Consider the following 21,847-nt stretch of genomic DNA (forward strand, 5'->3'; position numbering starts at 1 on the left):
GATTAGAAACACTCCAAACAAGGATGACATTTCCCAGATTGCAGTTCACCGCCTAGGCGATGGAGAGACCGGGGTGTGTGGCCAGAACTCGTTTTTAATGTTTAAAGGTTAAAGCAAGCTGAAAAAAAAGTATTCAGATGATTATAACTTTGGCTTTTGGTATCCATAAGCCAAAGTTGATTTTGAGAGTATAGGTACGCTTTAAGTATGAATGATTTCACAGTGGCTGTAGGTACAAAGGTTGGTGAGGGTGGTTAATTTACCAATTGTTGAGAATATCCAAATACCTAAATGTCCATATCCTAATGACACCTCCTACAAGCCCATCACCTGCAGTTTAATATTTTAGTTATATAAGTGTTATATGTGTGCTCATTCCTCACAAAAGCAGGCCAACCCCTCGCTCTTTATCCATTCATGTGATACTTTAAAATTTGGTGCAAATTTATTGCAGGATGGACACAAAAAATTTTATTATTCCTAATATATGCTGGTTATTTTTCTGTCTTGCCTCATAATGTCAGAATTATGGAGAAAGGTAAAGTGATATTTTAGGAACAATATAGTGTTTGCCTCCCCCACCCCCTTTTTTTTATTTGGCACACTTGTCTTGTCCCCAGCTGTTGTCTAATGTCCTCAAGCCAATTATTTTTTTTTGTCTTGTCTACCCTGTTTCACAGCCTTCTACACTGCAGCTCCACTTACCTCTGCTGGGATACTGCCAGTTATGCAGTCCCTGTGTCCTGATGGGCAAAGAGATGAGTATGGCTTCCTGCAATACACCAACTCCACGTAAGTAGGGCCAGTCCCTTTAAATAAATTATCAAACCACCACTTATTAGTTATGATAAAATTTTAAGTAGGTCTCCATGTAAATGTTAATAAATATATAAATATATATATATATATTTATTTATTTTTTTTTTTTTGAGTTAGGTTTTCTCATTTTCAATGTATACCTATGTTTAGTCTGTTAGTACATATGCCTCAAACCTATCTTTCTGTTGTTTTTCCACAGCCCCTCAATCAGGCTGAGGGGTAAGTTTATAGTCTGGCATGACATGGTGCTGTTAGGCTAAAATGTTTAAGTGGCAATAAGATAGAGGAGGGTGTTCAAACAGTTTGAAACAAAGCATAGCAAGGACTTGTCAACCTAGTTTACAGGTCAGTGAACAGGTGGGAGACACAGGAAACTGCAAAGCTGTGGCATTGTTAAAAGGTGTCACTACGCTGCCTGCACAGTGTAGAAGTAATGTGGCAGCAGAACACCAAACATAATTTTTACAAATACTGCATTGCAACCCAGCTGGTGAATGATCACTGTTGATCACAAATAAACAGCTTTAAATAAAGCAATACCATAAGTACAGTAAAAACATCTGAAAAGGTAAATATAAACAATTTTTCATTGAACAGTGCACCCAAAGCATCTCAGTTACATTTTTTATAAACATTTAGTACAAACAACAAATAGGAATGTAGGTGGGGGTGTAAAAGGGGAATGAGGAAGGGCGTGGCAAGCAGTACAAGCACAGTATTTTCATACAGTTTAAAACATGCATCATATAATATCTATTACATTCTCAAGAAATAGAGTCTCGCTAGACTTGCGATGTCTGTAATGATAAGGCAGTAAAATGGGGGGAAGTACTGAACTGAATCCAGTAGAACCAGGTACGGGTAAATTTTTGGGGGTCTCTAAATCCGTGGACATCAAATCTTCCATGGGATATCCCAAAAGGGGGCAAGCCTCGGTCAATCTCAGAAAAAATGAAGTAAGGTACCAGGGGCAGCTTTACATCTCCAACAATTTGTGTTCACCAGTTTAACTGGTGTTCTATACCGTCTGGTGAGCAATTTGTAATTGACTTCCTGATACTTTTTGCATACGGAGGGCTTTGTGGCCAAAATATAGCATCATCTTTTGTTGCTGTTCCCTGAATTTAAAACCCAGTTCCTCTCCCCACCTTTACACAAAAGACAGGGTAACGTCAGTCAACGTCGAGATGGGACTTTGGTAGACACAAGATAGGATACCCCTGACACCTGTTTGGGAGGCACACTGTAACTCCAGGGGTAAAAGCGGGCGTACAAACTGGGAGGGATGAGGGAGATCTTAGAAAATATGTCAGTTGGATAGTGCAACTCAGAGTTGGCAGGTCGCTCCCAACTTGCAGATCTAAAAAGGGAGGCCAATGAGTCGTGTCGGAAAAAATGTATGGCTCGGAAAATCCCTTTAGTGCGCCACAAGCGGAATATTGGGTCTGAAATACCAGAGGGAAAATCAGTATGGCCCAATATCGGGGATAGTGGAGATGGGAAGGCAGTAAAATTTTGTGACTGGAAATACTTTGAGACTGCCAGTAAAGTGGGCCCTAAAAGTGGGTGTTTAGACATTTTGGCTTTTATCGCGGTGGGTGCCCAGGGTAAAGTTTTTATTGGTACTTCCCATACCTCAATTTCTAGTCTCACCCAGAGCTCTGACTGTTTGTTAGTACACCAATCTATCAGTCTAGCTAAATGTACCGCCCTCTGAGACAAGACAGCGTCAGGAAAGGTCATTCCTCCATGTATTTTGGGCAGCGGCTAAATCCTCATACTTATTCTCGATGTGTCTGGGAACCAAATAAACTTGGCAAACTCAAATAAAAGCATTTAGGATCCGCGTAGGAATCCGTACTGGTAATGCTTGTAGGAGGTATAAAAGTCGTGGCATAACATTCATTTTAGGAATGTTACATCTACCGAACCAGGTGAACACTTGTTGTCTCCATTTATGGAGGTCTTTGTGAATTTTGAGGAGCGGTAAAAGATTGAGTTCCACTATACTCGTTAACCGAGCTGGGATCTGGGTGCCCAAGTAGAGTAGATGGCCCACTTAAAGGGAAAATTCAGTGATATTAATCTATGTGTCGTCTGTGGAATGGAAACGTTCACAGCTTCTGATTTCCGTAGGTTGATTTTATAGTATAGCTCTGTATAGCGTTGGAGTTCTTTAAGCAGATTCAGGATTGACGTATGTGGAGAAGACAGATAAAAGAGGCATATGCGTAAGCTTCAATTTTTATGTTCTACTACTCCATTAGTAACACCTTTTACATTTACATTAGAATGCACATGACTTAAGAAGGGTTCTATTGTAAGGATGAAGAGGAGGGGAAAAAGAGGGCAACCCTGTCTTGTTCCATTTGTAATGCTAAAGGTCTCAGACAACTCTCCGTTAATTCCAATCCTTGCAACTGGCGTTGTGTACAACGCCTGGATCCACTGCTGGAGACGCTCAGGGAGTCCGAAGGTATTGTATTGTTGCCAGGAGAAAGGCCCAACTAACCCGATCGAACGCTTTCTCCACATCCGTGGGGAGGAGCATTAGAGGGACATCCCAGGATTGGGCGAAGTCAATGATATTTAGGTTCTGATTGTTTTATCCATGGCTTAGCGTAGCGGAAGAAATCCGCTTTGGTCAGGGCCACTAATGTTGTTTAGTATGGGAGTTAATCTATGGGCCAGAATAGAGAAACTCTTCCTTTGTACTTGAGGCTTCTATACTTGTCTCATTGGAAGCACTTAAATCTCTTTTTATACCATGATCACAGGGCCTCCAGATATTTACAGGTTGTGCACGTCCACATTGAGTAAATATTAGCCCTTCAGTCACCGCACCTCCCCTTAGCTAACCTTGCTTAAACATAAGTGGCAGTAGTTGGACATCCCCTCTGCAGCAATTGTTGGGACTTTCTGCTCTTAATAATTTCCCCAGTGTCCCCTGTAGCTACTATGGATATGGATAACGTTCAACTTGTTTTTTGTCTTTGTGCATTGTTCTTCATTCGCTCTATTGTATTTCTATGTCATGCATACCTTACTTTTAATGTATTGAGTGTAATTTAGATGCAGTAAGACACCTCTCCATTTCAGAATCTCTTTTTATCATTGGTTTTACCCTTGTTCCTGATCACCACCCACCTCCCCTGTCGGCTTACCCAGCTAAAGGATAGTTGGGAGTGCATTACATATTCACCTTCTGGGCTTTGCTTATGTGGACAGCCCTCCATATCTACAAAAGCCTTGAAGGATAAAAACCCATTTTGTATGCACCAAAGGAATTAGCAAAGTCAGTTATTACATATTTTAAGGATCATTTTGCATCTGTCATTTATTCAGACAAGTGATGCCACATCCTTAAATATTAATGTATAGAAACCTCAAATAATGGGACTTTTTAAACATTCAACAGCAAACTTTTTTCTTAAAAATCAAACTTATTTAACACAAAACAAAATCAAAGTTCAACAACAAATATTTTTTTTAAATCAAATTTATTTTCTATACCAGTGAAATTGTCTCAGACATTATTCAATTCTTTTTATGCAGATATAGAGTTGTCCTAAACATGACCAGTGTAGCCCTGACCTTCTATCCCCCCCCCTTCTTTACTCCTCAAAACCCCCCATCCCCCCACTTGCTTACCAACCACCCCACAACCTCGAAAAATACTCAAAACACAAGAATTGGACCTAGAATGGCTGGCAAATAGCCATTTATTTAACAACAATTGAATAATGAACCTTTCAAATGTAAATACCGAGTAAAATAACAACATAAATACTGAAATAACCAAATTTAAAACTTTCATATGAAGCACGCTTTAATTAACATAACATAAATTAAATATAACCTAATTAACACTATAACCCCCTTTTAACAATAAACAACAACTTTCTTTATCTAATAAAACTTCCCAACATCTCTGCTATAAACCCGAACAACCTGGATGCAGGTCTAAGAAGGCAAAGGATTGTACTCTGCCAACATTTCCAGCTTGGCTCCTAGCCATCCAGCACCGCCTCAGGAGCCATGACCTTCAGTAAAGCTTAAGGGGTACCCCCAACATGGAGGATACTTTCTGCCAAAATCTACCACTTTTAAAACGAACAGGACCCTTGCCTTTTAAGACCCCAACCACCATAACTAAAAATGGGTGGGTGGGCAGGAAACTTTTTCTTCCTAAAAGAGGGCCTCCCACTTCTGTTTACACCCTTTTAACCCTTCCTATGCCCAACTCCCCCATAACTCCAACTACTACTGCTACAACTACTACCCCTCCCTAACCATCTCCACCCTGTGGCTAGCATCGCACCCTGTCATGCAGGCCCTGTGCCTATTATTTTAAGGCTAAGAGCCTCTCTTTAATCTAAGCGTTTCAGACATCAAGTCTACTTCATCAGCAGTAGTTGGAGACATATACAGGTTGACAATCAAAAATCGAGCAAGGAGTGCCGGATTTGTGAAAATTCTAGATTTTTTTTATACTTACCTTCACACAGGTCAGTCTTCCTCCCGCAGCACCGCGGACATCTGGCACAGTTCCAAGGAGCAGGCAGCAGGGACATCCTAATGTATATTTAGTTTAGCAATCAAGACCTAACAGCTGTTTCTGCAGAACAGCGCCATGAAAATTAGTGGCCAAGCAGTGTACTGCAGCCCCTGTATTGAAAATTTGACCCGAAATTCATGCCGGGAAACTGAAGGATCTGAATAATCCATGATTTTTGATTGTCAACCTGTAATAAATTCAATGACATATTTATTCAATATCTGAACATGCAAGAGCATTCATGTGTGTTCCCCCACACTGAGATGATAGGACAGCATACACACGAGGCAGCAGAGAGACAAGTGTACAAGCTGCAACTTCTAATCTTCACATTTAATAATTGTATCATCTAAGGCATAATCTTGTCATTGACTAAATTTTGTTATCAACTCCTGCATATCATAGGAGCTCCATCTCCATACCAAGTGATAGCAATTCTAGTTTTAAGAAGGGCATATATAAAGTCAGGTATTACACTGTATATGTAGATTTCATCACTGTGCTGCCAATAGCTGTGAACAGAGCTGTGGGGGAGACCCAGCATGTTCACTATTACTAAGATACCTGCAAAAACTGAAAGAAGAAATCTGCAGGTATAAGACCAGTCATTCCAAATAAGGAAGAAGTTCAACAGTAATTGTTCTTTATTGCAGGATGTTTTTTCTCAGAGAAGTTTCAAATAGCAAACTCTGGAAGAAAAACAAATCATACAAAGATTTAATTAATACTGCTTAAAATTAGTGGTTTCTTTTATGTGTCATACAATATTTCAATAAATAATACTTTGTAAGGATTTCAGCATGTGATTGCACTTTCCTTCCATTGAGTTTAGCTTCATAGGATGTTGATTGTCTATATATCTAGCAAGGCCTGTAGTACCCCAGAGACGTAGCCCGGAGACGTATTCATTGTTACACAATTCTTCTAATGCCACCTTGGGTGATGGTCATGAAATATAGCTGTATTGAATGAACTATTTTAATGTGTCTTACCTCTCTCCTACCTATAGGGTCACACAGCTGCTGGAAAGACTTACGGAGGTGGCTGAGAATAGCAACCTGTTTGATACAGATCGGCCTGGCCTAGAGGATGAGTTGGAATCATTAAAACATCACCTGGAATCTCTGAGCAGTGATCACACTTCCTTGGAGAACCACTTTCACCGCCAGTCAGGTATAGGCTTTTTGATTCCTAAGTGCAGAATTATACCATAAGTAGAGTTAAAAAATTGCAACAATAGTTCTCCAGGATAAAATTTTTTAGAATTGGTTTTACAACCACTACACAGATTATGTTCTCAGGACTGCATGGGTTTTTCTCTTTTTTTTACCTGGACTGGGCATGTCTTGATAGCAGTAAAATATGACCTTGTAAACTGTTGTTTCCTAAACCAATAGTGTACAAATATCCAAGAAAAACATTTTTTTAAAAATTTTGGATACAATGAAAAAAGTTTAAACAGATATCTGGTTTTTACCACAGTCGGTGTCCCCAGTGTAGTGATTATCTGTCACGAATGACAGGGAGGGGAGGATAACAGGAAGGTGTATAAACTACTAGGCCTCAAATACCTAGGGAAAAGGGAATGGTCACCCCTTGCAAAACCCTAATCCAGCCCTGACTCCTAACCATATGAGCATCCCCTGAAGGTAGGGATACTCATACCCAGGAACCTAGGCCCTACTAGCCCTGCACAGCCCTAGCAGTAGGGTCTGGATTGAGACTGCTGGTCCCTTCCCCTATGAAGGACCCAGTGTCTCCCTGAGGCCTAATAAACAACAAATACCTAAACAAAACACCAATACACCAAAAGAACCTCAACTTATCTTATAAGCAGAAATCAACAGGAACTCAGAATGGCAGGACACTCCAGCTGCACCTGATACAAGGGGAGTGGTCATTACAAACAACAACACAGCAACAAGTAAAACCAAAGAGGCTGTCAGATAATCACACATGCAGCTAGTCTGACAGATCCTCAAACTTCTGTCACGGAAGGGACCGTGACATTATCTGTCTTTTTGCCCTTGAAACCATTGCATTGGGACAGACAGTGATGGAAAGTTTGACATATTACTCTTTTCCAGTATCAGCTGTTAATTATGCATTAATATTGTACAGTCTCCTTTTCTTTTGGATCTTTGGGAGGGGTAGGATAGATTGCTTTTGGTGAGGGAGAAAAGATAAGGTGCTTTACTGCAGTGTTTCCCAACCTTTCTTAGTCGCGGCACATATTTTACAACTAGAAAAATCCCACGGAACACCACCAAAAAGTCAGACCTGCTGCCATCTAGTGGAAGAGTTTTTTTTGGTTCTGCCTATCACTATACATCGCTGGTATAGACAAATGAAGACAAATTTTTTGCAGTAAATAAATCATTTTGGGACCAATTAACGGAAATTGGATAATTTCCCACGGTACACCCGAAGATCTCTCAAGGCACACTAGTGTGCCGCGGAACAGCGGTTGAAAAACACTGCTTTACTGGGTGTGCAGATACCCTTTAAGTGAAATCTCAGCAAAACACATACAAAAATCATAAATTATCTGACTGTGATTTTTAACAAATTTCTACTAACAAAAAAAATTTTAGATTTGGGTACACATTATTGCAGGTCTCTAGTCACTACCGCTATTGACAGCTATTGGTTAGTTTCTAGAGTGCCACTGAAGCTTTAAACTCTGATCATTTGTAAATGAAAATATACTGAAAACTTTAAATAGCAAGTTAATAGTTGCTTTCCATGTATTATGCTTGGTATACAACTGGATGGGCATAGTCACTAGCATTATAAAATAACTTCTTAGTACAATTTTACTACTGAGTTGGTAAGTGTTGAGCTTGCCACATTTAGACCTCGTTTAATCATAAAAACATATTTGTGCTTATGGAATATAGCGTCTTTTGTTTTTTTATTTCCATGGTGCAGGTTTTACTCTGGACTCAGTGGTTAAAAACAAGACCAGCTTCCGAGAATTCCTTCATTCCAATATCTCACTGCCTAATAATATTGTTGACTTATTGGCTGGATCCAGCATCAACTTACAGGAGGTGAGCTAGTAAAGGTACACAAGGTATACCCAGTACAGGATACTTTGACTCAGACATGTTCCCAACCCACATTAGTTAGCTTAAGAAGTATCCTAACCAGACAAACTGGCTAGTCTGGGGAAAGGCACCGCGGCTGCAGTAATTAGTATTAAAAACATTACATAAGCATTGTCAGGAAATATTTCATCATGTAACTTATATATTTATTAAAGCATTTAGTATACACAAAACTCTATAAGTTGCAGTTGGGTTTTAAATATATTATTACCGTATTTTCCAGCATATAAGACGACTTTTTAACCCCGAAAAATCTGTGCCAAAGTTGGGGGTCATCTTGTACGCCGGGTACTTACCTGCAGCTTGCTTCACGTCCGGCTCGGTTGAGTCCCCGCGAGTCCTCCTGTGAAAGCTGCACAGGAGATCGCGAGCCTGCACAGGAGGACATGAGCCTGGATTGGCTGTCCAGTAGGGAGCCTGGATTGGCTGTCCAGTAGGGAGCCTGGATTGGCTGTCCAGTAGGGAGCCTGGATTGGCTGTCCACTAGGGAGCCTGGATTGGCTGTCCACTAGGGAGCCTGGATTGGCTGTCCACTAGGGAGCCTGGATTGGCTGTCCACTAGGGAGCCTGGATTGGCTCTCCATTAGGGAGCCTGGATTGGCTCTCCACTAGGGAGCCTGGATTGGCTCTCCACTAGGGAGCCTGGATTGAGCCTGGATTGGCTCTCCATTAGGGAGCCTGGATTGGCTCTCCACTAGGGAGCCTGGATTGGCTCTCCACTAGGGAGCCTGGATTGGCTCTCCACTAAAACATGCCCATTCATTAAGAAGGAACGCGCGCATTCATTCCTTAGAACTAGTACTGTACTGTTCCTTCTGCCTCTCAGTTCTCGCACAATAGTGAGACCTGACAGGCAGAAGGAACAGTACAATACTGGGCGTATACTGGGCCAATTAATTGGCAGGCCACTCTAACCAATCAGTTGGGGGTCTTCTTAAATGCCCAGTCGGCTAATATGCCAGAAAATACGGTACTTATTAATTAGAGTCCACACAATTGGCTCTGTGGTTAGCACTCTTGCCTTTGCAGCTCTAGGTCCCAGGTTGAAACTGAGCCAGGACATTACCTGCAGGGAGCATTGTATGATCTCCCCATGTTTGCATGGGTTTCCTCCCACATCTCAAAAAAACATACAGTTAGCTCATTGGCTTCTCCCACAAAAATTGGCCTTAGACTGTGGAAATGACATATAACTATGGAAGGGACATTAGATTGTGAGCCCCTTTGAGGGACAGGTAATGACATGACTATGGACTTTGTAAATGGTACTTTATAAGGACAAGATAATAATAATAACAATATCTAGGTCAGAATAGTGGGGTTTAGGCTGGTTTTAGATGGTTGTGCAAGTGTTTTGTCTTCTGAATGTTTGTTTTTCATCTGTCTTTTCTGTAGTTTGTTGTTTTCTTCCCGGATATCTGTTATCACTGATCATCACATATGATGTGCACAAAAAAAGGGAAACAAAAGGATGGTGAAATTACAGGAAAAGTTGTATCTGTAGTGTTCTGGAAATCCTTTGTCATGTATGACATATTTAGTTGTAAAACAGATTACAGGCATACCTACAGAGAAAAAAACAAAAACATATAAATCAATAGGTTATTAGTGTAAAACCAAAAATAAATTGTCCCAAAACCATAACAAATTCCCTTTTTTGTACCTAACAAATTGGACCTCCTGCTTCTCTGTATGTGGCAATGTGACATATTATATGCTCAACATATATGATCATATGAATGGAAAAGAAATGGTTACAGGTTACTATCTTACATCTGGGGTTGTAGTAAGCTATCCTAGTACACAAGTATTTGATACATTGATAATAACCACTAGAAGCTGTGAACTTTTAACCCCTGTATTGATAATCACTGGTTTGTATATATTCTAAATCATTGGAAGATTGTTAAAAGCAAATCTATTACAAGCAATATACCTATCTCTGATGCCTCTGAAGGAAGCCATCATTTTTCAGCCATGCGTTTTGCTTCCAAGACTAAGATGACCCTGTTCAGCAAAAATAACATGCTGGTGGATAGCAAATTCTAGCATAGGCTTTTGAAAAAAACATGTAGCAGAGGGTTTAATGGAGAGAAGTCATTTTGCTTGCATACTTGTTATAAAGAGCATTTATGCTTCCCATTTTACAAAATAGCTAGTAATGCTTTAAGACTAATTATGTTATTTTGTTTGCGCGGAGAGATCTCTAATTTTATCATTAAGTACCTTCACATACTGGCTGTGAGTCACCACATGCTATTACTCCTCCAGGTTTACCATCTGCTCTTCAGCTCTTCCTACCTGTCTGATGAAGACCTGCCAGTCAGGAGCTCCTGGGATGCAGCCACAACAGCAGGGGGACAGATCCTCAATTTCCAGGTGGGTTTCAGGGTGGGTTTTCAACCTACACTGTGTTTTTAAAAATACACACAACTAAGCTGCCACATTATAATAACATCCCTAAGCTGTCTGCTTTGCTAATGTGGTCTAATTCTTTTCAGCCATCTTTTATTTTATCATAAATGTTTTGTAAAGGAAAGTTAGCATCTAAGTGTATAGAACTGAACTTGTAAAGCTCTCACATTTTTTTAGAGACTTGCTGCCAAATATGAAGCAGTTATCAGTAATGTTTGTTTTTGATATAATCAGTAAAACTGGATTTATTAATGGACCTTAAAGTTTATCTTAACCCAAACACTAGAATGCAATATAAACTGATATATCGCACTGGTCCTTAAATGTGGTGTCTGCATTCCTTTTTTCATGCTAAAAACACTTTTAGCAAAATGCTTGTTGATCTGAAATGCAGTATTACTTTTGTAGGATGAACTAAAATAATATACATTGTTATCTATGTAAACCACTATTTCCCCCACCCGAATGTAAAGTAGCTGAAGAGAGGAAGACATGTTTAATATTGACAAAATGACTCCCACCATAAATGCACTGAAGAGTAAAGCTAGCCACTAAGAACAGGAACTATGGTATTTACAATTAATGAGAATTGTTACTTTTCAATTTTGGTATGGGATTTATTTAGCTTTAAAATGTATGTAAAACTTTCTTTTTTCATTTTGTTTAGAGTAGGCACGGGTGTTTTTTGCCATTTGTTTTTCACTGGGGATATTTTCCTTTACTTCCCTTTATGTAAACACAAAATGAAGTAAGGGTGTAATCTCTCAAAAGTAAAAACATATATACAAACCAAAAGTGTTGTTATCTTTGTAATGTGAAGGTCTACCCTCACATATAGTTACATAGTTAGGTTAAAAAAAGACACAAGCCCATCAAGTTCAACTATTAGGGGAATAAACATACTGGAAACCTCCATATTCCAGATAGAACCATATATGCACAGTTGATCCAGAGGAAAACAAAAAAACTCCTATAAAACATGGTTCAATTCACTGCAACAGAAAAAAACCCCTCATAATTCCTTGACTCATTTGGATGTTCCCTAGATATAGTCTCTGGTGTCATTCCTTTATTTAAATTAACTAATGTAACTTTAATACCCAGTTATATTCTGTGCTTCTGGAAGTTCTCTTTCCTCATTATATATATCAAAATATCTAGGATACCAGACCTAGGTAAGTATAACAAGTTTAGAAAAGCAAATAAGGGCTTTTTGGCATGCAAATATAGTTAATTTATTCCAAAAGGTTTGTAAATAACACAACTGTGTTTGGATAATAGACACCCCTTTACTAATAGAACATGGCCTATTTCTTTAATGATGAAGTAGAGGTATTTGTATAGTGCCAAGTTGGCCAAATTTCACTTTTTTGTACATTCATATTGTTGTTACTATTGTTACTTACAAACCTTTGGAATAAGTAAACTATATTTGCATGCCAAAAAAAACCTTTTTCTAAATTTCTAGGAAAGCATCCATCATTTTTTTTTTCTCAAAACTACTTCCTGAGGGAGTCCATTCCACTCTTTCACAGACCTTTCTGTAAAGAAACCCTTTTAAATGTGGAGATAAAACTTTTTTTGTTCAGATAAAAAGAGTGCCCCTGTATCCTTTGCAAGGCCTTAAAGTGAAACCACATGAAATTTGCAGAAAACTCCCAGGTGGACAAAGACTGAGTCGGGAATTATAACAGAGAATCCTTGCTATAATAGCATCTAAAGCACATAAAAATTTGGGGGTTGATTAAGTGAAACAAATTTCACCAAGCAGATGTTCATTATCCAATCTTATTGTTATGTTGCACTAGGGTAATTTTCTTGAAAAACTGAAATCTTTCCCGGAAGGTTTGATCCATAAGGCTCTACGAGATCCCCGAAAGTCTGGACACAGATTGGTTCTGTTCCGCCTCCTGACCCTGGCCCTTGGCCTTGCGATCCCCAATACATCTTCTGATAGCTACGATCCGCAGGCTATGGTGAAAGAGCTAGAGGTAGGATTTGCAAACTTAAATTATGTGATAATGTTTTTCATTGTTGTTCACTAACAAAAGCAAATAGTAATAAAAAGGAGCAAGGTGCATTAAACGCAATGTTATAGCAGCAGTCGTTTCCCTGGGTCAACCCTGTTGGGAATTATACAGAGAAGAGGGTGAAAAGACATTGCTTGGTCTCTTTTAACGGTGTGTGTGATTTGATCTTCTGGGTTTTGTAAAACTATGAAATATATTAATGAAACAATGACGTGTATCATATCACATATTACATTTAGGGCAATGTCATCAATATAAATTAAATATGTACATACTTGTTTTGTACCAGGAGATTCTTTTCACCCCAGCAGCCCTGGAATCTCTCACTTGTGAAGGAAATTTGGATGAGCTGAGTAATATCCTTGGGGTGTCAAAGGCAAAGATGCCCTTACTAACATCTTATCAAAGCATTATATGCAGTGGCAATGAGCCAACACGTATGGAGCATTTTAAGGAGCTTGCTGGAGAGTTGAAGGAGCAAGTGGATGTCAGGAAAACGGTCAGCCAAGTAAGTGATCACCTTACAACAAAAAAGGCCCAAGAGTTTTACCTAAACAGCTGAACAAACAAGCAGGTCCATTTACCATTAGATGTTTCGCTCAGCTGGGTAACATAGTCACACCCCTAACTTCCTGTCCTGGTAACAACACTGACAACTTTCCAACCTAGCAGTGGTCCAAAAATTGAAAGGTGTAAGGCTGTATAATGTATAGGAAAAACACTGGTCCTAAAACTGTCCTTTTTCCTTTTCATTCTCTGAAGCTAAATGACTAGCAAAATCAAAAAAGAAAGGTGACCAAATACCTGGGGAGGATTGCCTGCATGGGCAAACAGGTTTACTATTATGGAACATAAAATGGTTTTCAGTCAGACAATCAGTGTTTGTTGTTTGAAACATTACAAGCTTATAAATAGATATTTTATATAACTTTGATCGATTTTAATAAAAATAGATAAGTTGTGAAGGAGCCCACTGTTATGTTACAGCTTCGCCTAGATGAGATGAATGTCACTGAAACCCAGCACAGGTTGCGCTCTCTTTTGGAAGATCTACTTCAAGTGGAGAAGATCTTGAAAGATGTGGATATCCTTTCAGCACTGGCTAAACTTTTACCGAAGGGGGCCTGTGCTAGCAAGAGTACTCCACCGCCTCTTAATTCTACCAGCTGGAATTTCAACTCTACCGGCAGTTCCAACTCCACAGCAGAGGCGGAAGATGGCAGGACCCAGGAACATGAACCAGATGAAGAAAACCCACGTAGCCAATTCTCAGCCTTCGTTCAGCTCTGGGCTGGCCTGCAGCCTATACTCTGTGGCATCAACCGGTCAGTGCCAGAATGATTCAACTCTAAATAGGATGTATGTTCCAGGCACCAACAGTATTATGTAACAATTAATGATACTGCTTTCTCAAACAGAGATAACATTGTTATCATCATTGCAAGTGTAAATTCACCTATGCTCTGAAAAAAAAATATTATAGATGGAGTCATTTTCTTGATTTATGATTTAAGGAAATGTACATATGTTAAACTGTGATTACCACATTAAAATATGTCAGTAAACACATATACCTCCTGTATTTGGCAGGCTGCCCTGTTATTTTTCACCACTGATGCTCCTCACATTTTTTAGAATCCTACTCATCCATCAAGCCTGGTATTGTAAAAAAAAAAAAAAAAAAAAAGAATCTGCCCAACACAGGTGCCAAACTAAAGAGGAAGCTGGCTATTGTCCTTGGTGGCAGGTATACATTGCAACTAGTTACCGAGCAATTTTTGTAAGCACAGTACCAGACTTAATTTTCATGATAACCATGATAATTTTGCCTTAATAAAAAGAGGACATATCAAAATTATTGATATGATTGGAATCGTTTGGAGCAGCAAACTGGTTTCAGGTGTGCAGAGCAAACCCTTCCTCTGTTACCAATGAGGCTTTTCATTGCTGGGTGGCAGAGGGCACTGGTCAGAGTTCTGGGCACCATTAGGATAACAGAAGGCTCTTGGTTTTAGGGCTCATTGAAGTGCCTGCTCTGTTTTATTGTATTTAACTTTTTTTTTTTATTCGTTTGCCATGCTTATCAAAAAATAGAACAATTTTCTTTTTTTTTTTTTTCTGATGTGTTCTTTAGAACTATTGAACCAGAGGCTCTGAAACAAGGGAACATGAGCTCTTTGGGTTTCACTAGCAAAGAGCAGAGAAACTTAGGACTCCTCGTGCACCTGATGACCAGTAATCCCAAGATTCTTTACTCTCCAGTGGGGACAGAGGTTGACAAAGTTATTCGGAAGGTGAGCAGTTTTACTAACTTTTGTATTTGTATATTGGCTACCAGGAGATTCTTAAAGTCATAATAGAAATTTTTGAGTATACTTTTTTCTAATTTAACCTAATATTATTTGTATCTTTTTTTACAGTTTGGGAGTTAAAACCTTGGGAATTTATATTGATTATATTAGTTCTATTGCTATAGAGGTAGGCCTTGTCAGTGCACTTACTGCAATATATTAATTTGTATGGAAAGGTAATGTTTAATAATGCTAGGATATCAAGTGTTTAACTTAGGATAAAGTGAGGAAGGATCATATTTCCGTTGCTGTATGTATATCTTTGAAAGTGAGACAGGAGCCATGGGACAGTGTCATAATAATATTAATATTGGGACATAGTCAGAAAGACTCAACCCAAAAAAGATTCTTTAAAAAGGCCCTTCTTTACTCTATCCTAAAAATATATTTTTAGCTGGGTTCCCACTTCTTCCCATTATACCTTTCCAGGAACCAAGGATTGTTTTGAAAATCTTGGTCATAGTCCTGAATGATTGAAAATGTCTGCACATCTAAGCAAAACCCTGTACCTGTCAACTAAATATAGATCAAAAGATGCTTTTAGTGTAAGAACCCACTTTATAGTGCAGTTTTTTATTATTCGGTAATAGGATGGCTTGTTTACAGCTTTCTTTACATTTCAGGCATCTGCCTCCAAAGTTGTCATGCCAATCTTTCCTTGCTGACTTGGCCAGTTACTGACCCAGAACATAAACTTAAAGTGTGAATGCCTCTACCAGGCACATGCTTGTTCTGGGTGGGCAAAGCACTTAACAGTAACCTAGAATGAGTATCCAGTTGGCAAACTCAGAATGAAATTAACATTTCTGATGTACACACTTGTTATTGAAAAGTGGTTCAAATTTTTAAACCATTGGATAAGCACTACAGAGAGGACATGTCTTAAAAAGTGTCATCAATGACTGTGACCTTATATTTCTCAGTACATATGAATATCCACTGTGATGTAATTGATCCTAATGAGTTGGATGACTGCCAAAATTGTCCTCCCTGGTTCCTAGGCCACAGTGATATAATTGGTTCTACTTTTCTATGTAACAGGCTAATGAGACATTTGCATTTGTGGGCAATGTGACTCAGTATGCCAGGATGTGGATGAACATTTCAGCAGAGATCCGCAGCCTTCTGGAAGATGGAATACTGCAACAACGCATTCAGTGGTTGCAGCAGGTGAGAAAAACCACAAGGCTCCATTGTAATCACTGTAATCACTGCGGTCAGTGCTAAAATGCTTGTCCTTATTGGAACTTCTGAACAGTGTAGTCTGTGATTTGGAAACATAAAGGATATACTTGCAGAACATACAGGTAATCAAGAGTATTTTTAATTCTGTTATTGCTGAGATTTACACACATCTGTCATGCTTCTTGCTAGGATTCATTATTCACAACTAAAAATGAAGTGAAATCAAATAGCTAAAATTAGAGTTGTATGTGTGAACTGTCTTAGCTGCCTAAATGTGTCATTTGTGTTATTTAGGAATATTTATCTGCATAAATATGGAAATTATATCCCCTATCAATGCATATAGATATTCAATTAAAGAAGATTCATGCACAAATAAAGGCTAGTCACTCAAACAGTTTTATTAAGAAAACAAGGTAAGACAAAGTACACAGCAATATTGTCAGATATTTAAAACACAGGAACTTCAATCAATGTTACATATATATGACATGGACATAAAGTTATTAGTAGTAACCCCTGGAATAATCTAGTAAATACTTAGTACACAATACATTAAATCAATATAACAAAAATAACATAGACATATACTGAACAGTATAGGAATGCAATTCAGTAATATGTTATAGCTACCTGTGAAGATGTTGATGGGTACCCCAGGATCCTGATTCCCTAAGAAGTCTCATCATTCCCTTTCTTTCCTTGTTATATTCCAGCTCCCCTTTTATATAGTTAAGTCCCATTAGGTAACATTGGGACTCCTTGATTGGTTAGTGGGTGTGTTCGGTACGATGACCATCAGTTGGCACACACCCCACTAGATTGGGATTGGTTAATGTAATTTGATAGACCTCCCAACTAAATTTGATATAAAAATCTCCAGCTGGAATCTATGTTTAGGGGTCTATAAATGTCCAGCTGGGTCATCACCCCAGTCCATCTGTTCACTTTTCCCTCCATCTCCTCCTGTTTGCTCAGGTAATGGATTTATTGCCCTTTGAAGGCCATATTGGTGATCTGTTTGTTATGGGAAAATAGGTCTTGTCTCCTGGCAGCTGTTGTATCACCTGTGTGTTACTCTGTGAAGTCCTGGACTTGGAGACCCCCTAGGAGGGCCATATATCCAGCCCGAGTAAAACAGGTTTCCTGTCTAAACACCACCTTCCTGCATTGTATTCCTGCTTTATTTCCTGCTAGTTAGATACAGTCTAATTATTAGGACGCACACATACCTATTCATACATCTATGAATACATATATATATATATATATATATATATATATATATATATATATATATATAAATATATATATATATACATATCTATTTACATATTCATAAAAAATCTTGAGGTGCAACATTTGTTCAACAAGGTTTCTAATCCAAACATCCTGTCAGACATTACAGCAAGGATCTTTTTTCATTTTGGCCAAGAATGATCCTGTCTGCAATTGGATAGTAAAGGAGAAGCAGGCTGCTTACCCAATGATCTTTCCATATTATCCAACAGCTGCCTGTGCAGTCTAGAATAGAGTAAGGCCTGATGGGTTTACAGCGCTTTCCCTTCCCATCCTTGCCTGAATCCTGCTGTGTAGAAAGCTATAGAAGGCCAATAAAAAGACAGGGTAACATTTTTAAAGAAAGCATATAAGCATTAAAAAAAAAATGGATAACTGGATCAAAAGAAAAGTGATGGTATGTTTTTACTGAGCACTTATTTTAAGCTAATATTGTAATTGTACAACTGTTTTTTGTGAATTTTTTTATTATGTTTACTGCTGAATATAAAGGATGACTGTATTAAATATACAGATTAATTGACAATATGCAGTCAGACAGTTTCACAGTCTGACAAGTTTCAGGGAAAATGTTTAGTTGCAGCATGCAAAAAAAAATGCTTCTGCTGTTGTATTGGGGCAGGGTTCCCACATGGACTCCTCTCTGATGCTGTCCTATCTCAAACAAGCAGTAGTGACTGTGCAAGGTTTTCGAACCTGTCCAATAACAAGAACATAATTTTTGCAGCATTTTTTATGTTTATAGACCAATGTTTAATGTTTTTTATTGCATGCAATTCTTGGATATGATTGCTGATAACTCATCCATAACAAACTTCAGTTGGTTTTGCTACTAGCGAAGGAGGAGGCTGTCCACTGGGCATTTAGGAATTTGTGTAATGTGGTCTTTCTAGATATTCCGTTTAATAAGGTTGAGGTTTTAAAAACAATTTTGCTCACAAATTGAGTCAGAATTGTTTGGCTCCTGAATCATTTAGAACATTTAGAGTTGAATAAGCAACATCTAAATTGCTGGTGTCCTCTGGGGCACCTTGGACACCTTGGGCACAAATTCTGGTATATGAGAAGCATTAGAAATAATGTAAAAAATAGTGTGTTCTTTTTTTAGAGACCGATAATAATGCTGTTGTAGGGGTAACCAAATGCATCTTCTTCAGAATTAACATGTATATACCGTATTTTTCGGACCATAAGATGCACCAGTTTTTAGAGAAGGGAAATGAAGAAAAAAAAGATTCTGAAACAAATAGTGTCCTAAAATATTTTATGTGCATTAAAAACCAACATCACAGTCATAAACACATGTAATCAACCCTGTAAAGTAAACAGCAGCATTTAGAACCATTATTAACAAATAAAGTCAGCAAAAGACAAAATTACTGTAAAACACAATAACGAGAGACTTCAGTAATAAAATAGTTTGTGTTGTGTATGTGTGTGCTTTCACTGTGTTTGTGTTGTGTATATGTGATTTTACTATGTGTGCTGTACCTCACTGAAGATCCTGGTGAAGAGTGATCTTCAGTGAGGTTCAGCATGCTATTCAGGGAACACTCTCAGCATGATTGGCTGACAAAGTCATGTTGGGAGAATTCTCCCAGCATTCCTGCTCCCAGCATGACTTTGTCAGCCAATCATGCTGAGAGTGGGAGGACGCCGGGAGCAAGATACAAGAGTGACAGGAGTCACAGTCACTCTTGCCGCGCTGGACAGGAGAACAGGGTAAGTAAAATGCGGAGGGGGAGGAGCTATACAGGGGGGACGGGACAGCAGCTGGGGAGGAGCTGAGGTGGGGCTTACTATGACTGGGCAGGCTAGTGCAGCGCTGCCTGGCACGGTCCATACCCGTGCTCAAGCTCACCGCTCCGGGCACAGAGGGAGAGGAATGGACTGGGGAGAGACGGCCCGGGCAAGCTGTGAGGCGGCCGCAGTCCAGACCCGTGCTCACCGCTCCGGGTACAGAGGAACAGAGGAGAGACAAGTAAGAAACATATGTTTAGGCTACATTTGGACCATAAGACGCAGGGACTTTTTCCCCCCACTTCTGGGGGAAAAAAAGTGCGTCTTATGGTCCGAAAAATACGGTAATCACAAATAAACAGAAACAACAGCCAGTTTGACACTATTATTTGACCTTTCACTTGGATAAGAGACATATGCTATTTTTAACCAATGATATTAATCTATGCCTTAAAAAAAAAAAATTCTTCATTTTGTCCAATGGAACTTGGTGGTCCACTGTTTTGTATATTTAAAAGCATTTTTTTTTAAAACTTGTCATGGCTGCAAAGGGTAAAAATGAAAATTTCACATATAATATAGAGTCAAATTTTAGAAAAAGTATACTCTTTACTATCCCAACCAAAGAATGTCTGGTGCTATTGTCTGCTGTCATCCATAGATAATAGGTTGTTGCCTGATCCAGCTGTTGCCCTCTTGAATTTTTGTTTACCATTTTAATTTCTGACTATCATTCTGACTATCATTTACCAAAAAAATGTAACTGGCTTGTCCTACACTTGACCAAGCAGTCAGTGACAAAGGTTTAGACTGAGCAGCAATCTAGTTAAAATTACAACAAAAGTACTCATGTTCCAATTTAGCTTCCCTTTAAATCTGAGTTGTAGAATCCAAGTGTTTTTCAAGTTTACATGTTAACAGGTATGACCAGACTCAATTTGAATATTATAAAAACTAGATGATAGCTTTACAAGATTGGACAGGCAGGTAAAATCATTTCTTGTATGAGGACATTTCAGGTTGAGCTGAATGTCCCTAGCCAATGTCTCAGACAGATTTTACAGAACATCTGGCACTCATCCCTTGTCTCTTGTCACTTTCATTCTCACACTGTCTGATTCAATTTATCAGTTTACCAGCGACCTGCAGAAACACCCAGAACTCCTAAATGGCTCTGACAGTGAGCTTTTCCGGCGCATTCTCGGCTCTAACTTCACTGCTCTCAACACTAGCACCTTACTGCAGCAGCTGGACACCATCAACAATGCGGCATGCGGATGGACACATTTCATGTCCAAGGTGATACTAAGACACCTAAACGCAATTTGCATGTCCTGCGGCTTGGCTTGTCTATAAAAAAAAGTTTTTTTGTTTTGTTTTTGTTTATAGGTGAGTGTGGATATCTTTAAAGGTTTCCCCAATGAGGATAGCATAGTGAACTACACCTTGAACCAAGCATACCAAGACAATGTCACTGTGTTTGCAAGTGAGTTTATCAAAAAAAAATTGTACCCCTTCCATGCTATATAACCATGCTATATTTCTGCGGTTCTGTATTTTTTTTTTGTGACCCCTTTCTGTGTCTTCCCTTCTCATTTGATTTTAATTAAGTATGCACCCTCTGGCAAAATAGTGTCAGTGCTAATTCACAAACTGTTAACCTGAAGAGAGTGTAAATATTCAACTTTCTCTTAGCTTGCACTGCCGAATGCCCCTCTGAACCTAAAATATTTACAGGAGGCCTGCTGGGAAACCAACACTTTTGGAAGTATTATTCTCTCTGCAGCTCTTACTGGTACATGCTGCTACCCTAACTTCACAGCAGAATCATGTATTGATGTGGACTGAAGGTCATCAGTTGGAACCAGTAAGACTTGCAGAGGACCAAGGAATGTTGGTTTCCCAGGAGACAATACATTAAGCTTTTTCAGGATTGAAGTGACATTCAGTAGTAAGGTTATTGAGCCACTTACGTTAGCATAGTGTGAGGGTTGTTTTAATGTTCCACAGTCACAATGCTTATATTTGATTTTACAGGCGTGGTCTTTCAGACCAAGACAGATGGCTCACTCCCTCCTCATGTCATGTACAAGATCCGTCAAAATTCCAGCTTTACGGAAAAGACAAATGAAATCCGTCGGGCCTACTGGAGGCCTGGACCCAACACTGGAGGGAGATTCTACTTCCTGTATGGCTTTGTCTGGATCCAAGGTCATTACAGCACATTTCTAAGCTAATTGTTTTTATCTGTATATTGTCTAACCGTCTTTCTTCATTTAAGAGAATATAGAGAATTCCTGTCTGTATTTAATGGGGAAAATTTCCCTAACTTCCTGTTCA

At 39.0% G+C, this 21,847-nt stretch overlaps 1 protein-coding gene across 5 annotated transcripts in view; it reads left to right on the forward strand.

Moving 5' to 3' along the window:
- ABCA2 (ATP binding cassette subfamily A member 2) overlaps positions 1-21,847 on the forward strand; it is a 175,438-nt gene that overhangs the window by 44,913 nt on the left and 108,678 nt on the right. For all 5 annotated transcript variants that reach the window (XM_072431419.1, XM_072431420.1, XM_072431422.1 and 2 more), the window contains 12 exons: positions 681-792; positions 6,387-6,550; positions 8,309-8,430; positions 10,759-10,866; positions 12,711-12,893; positions 13,222-13,440; positions 13,920-14,257; positions 15,067-15,226; positions 16,325-16,453; positions 20,639-20,806; positions 20,897-20,993; positions 21,545-21,718. In XM_072431419.1, the coding sequence (XP_072287520.1) occupies positions 681-792; positions 6,387-6,550; positions 8,309-8,430; positions 10,759-10,866; positions 12,711-12,893; positions 13,222-13,440; positions 13,920-14,257; positions 15,067-15,226; positions 16,325-16,453; positions 20,639-20,806; positions 20,897-20,993; positions 21,545-21,718 (1,974 nt within the window). The remainder of the gene's footprint in view (positions 1-680; positions 793-6,386; positions 6,551-8,308; positions 8,431-10,758; positions 10,867-12,710; positions 12,894-13,221; positions 13,441-13,919; positions 14,258-15,066; positions 15,227-16,324; positions 16,454-20,638; positions 20,807-20,896; positions 20,994-21,544; positions 21,719-21,847) is intronic.

This window comes from Pyxicephalus adspersus, chromosome Z (genome assembly GCF_032062135.1).
Source record: "Pyxicephalus adspersus chromosome Z, UCB_Pads_2.0, whole genome shotgun sequence".
Taxonomy (NCBI): domain Eukaryota; kingdom Metazoa; phylum Chordata; class Amphibia; order Anura; family Pyxicephalidae; genus Pyxicephalus; species Pyxicephalus adspersus.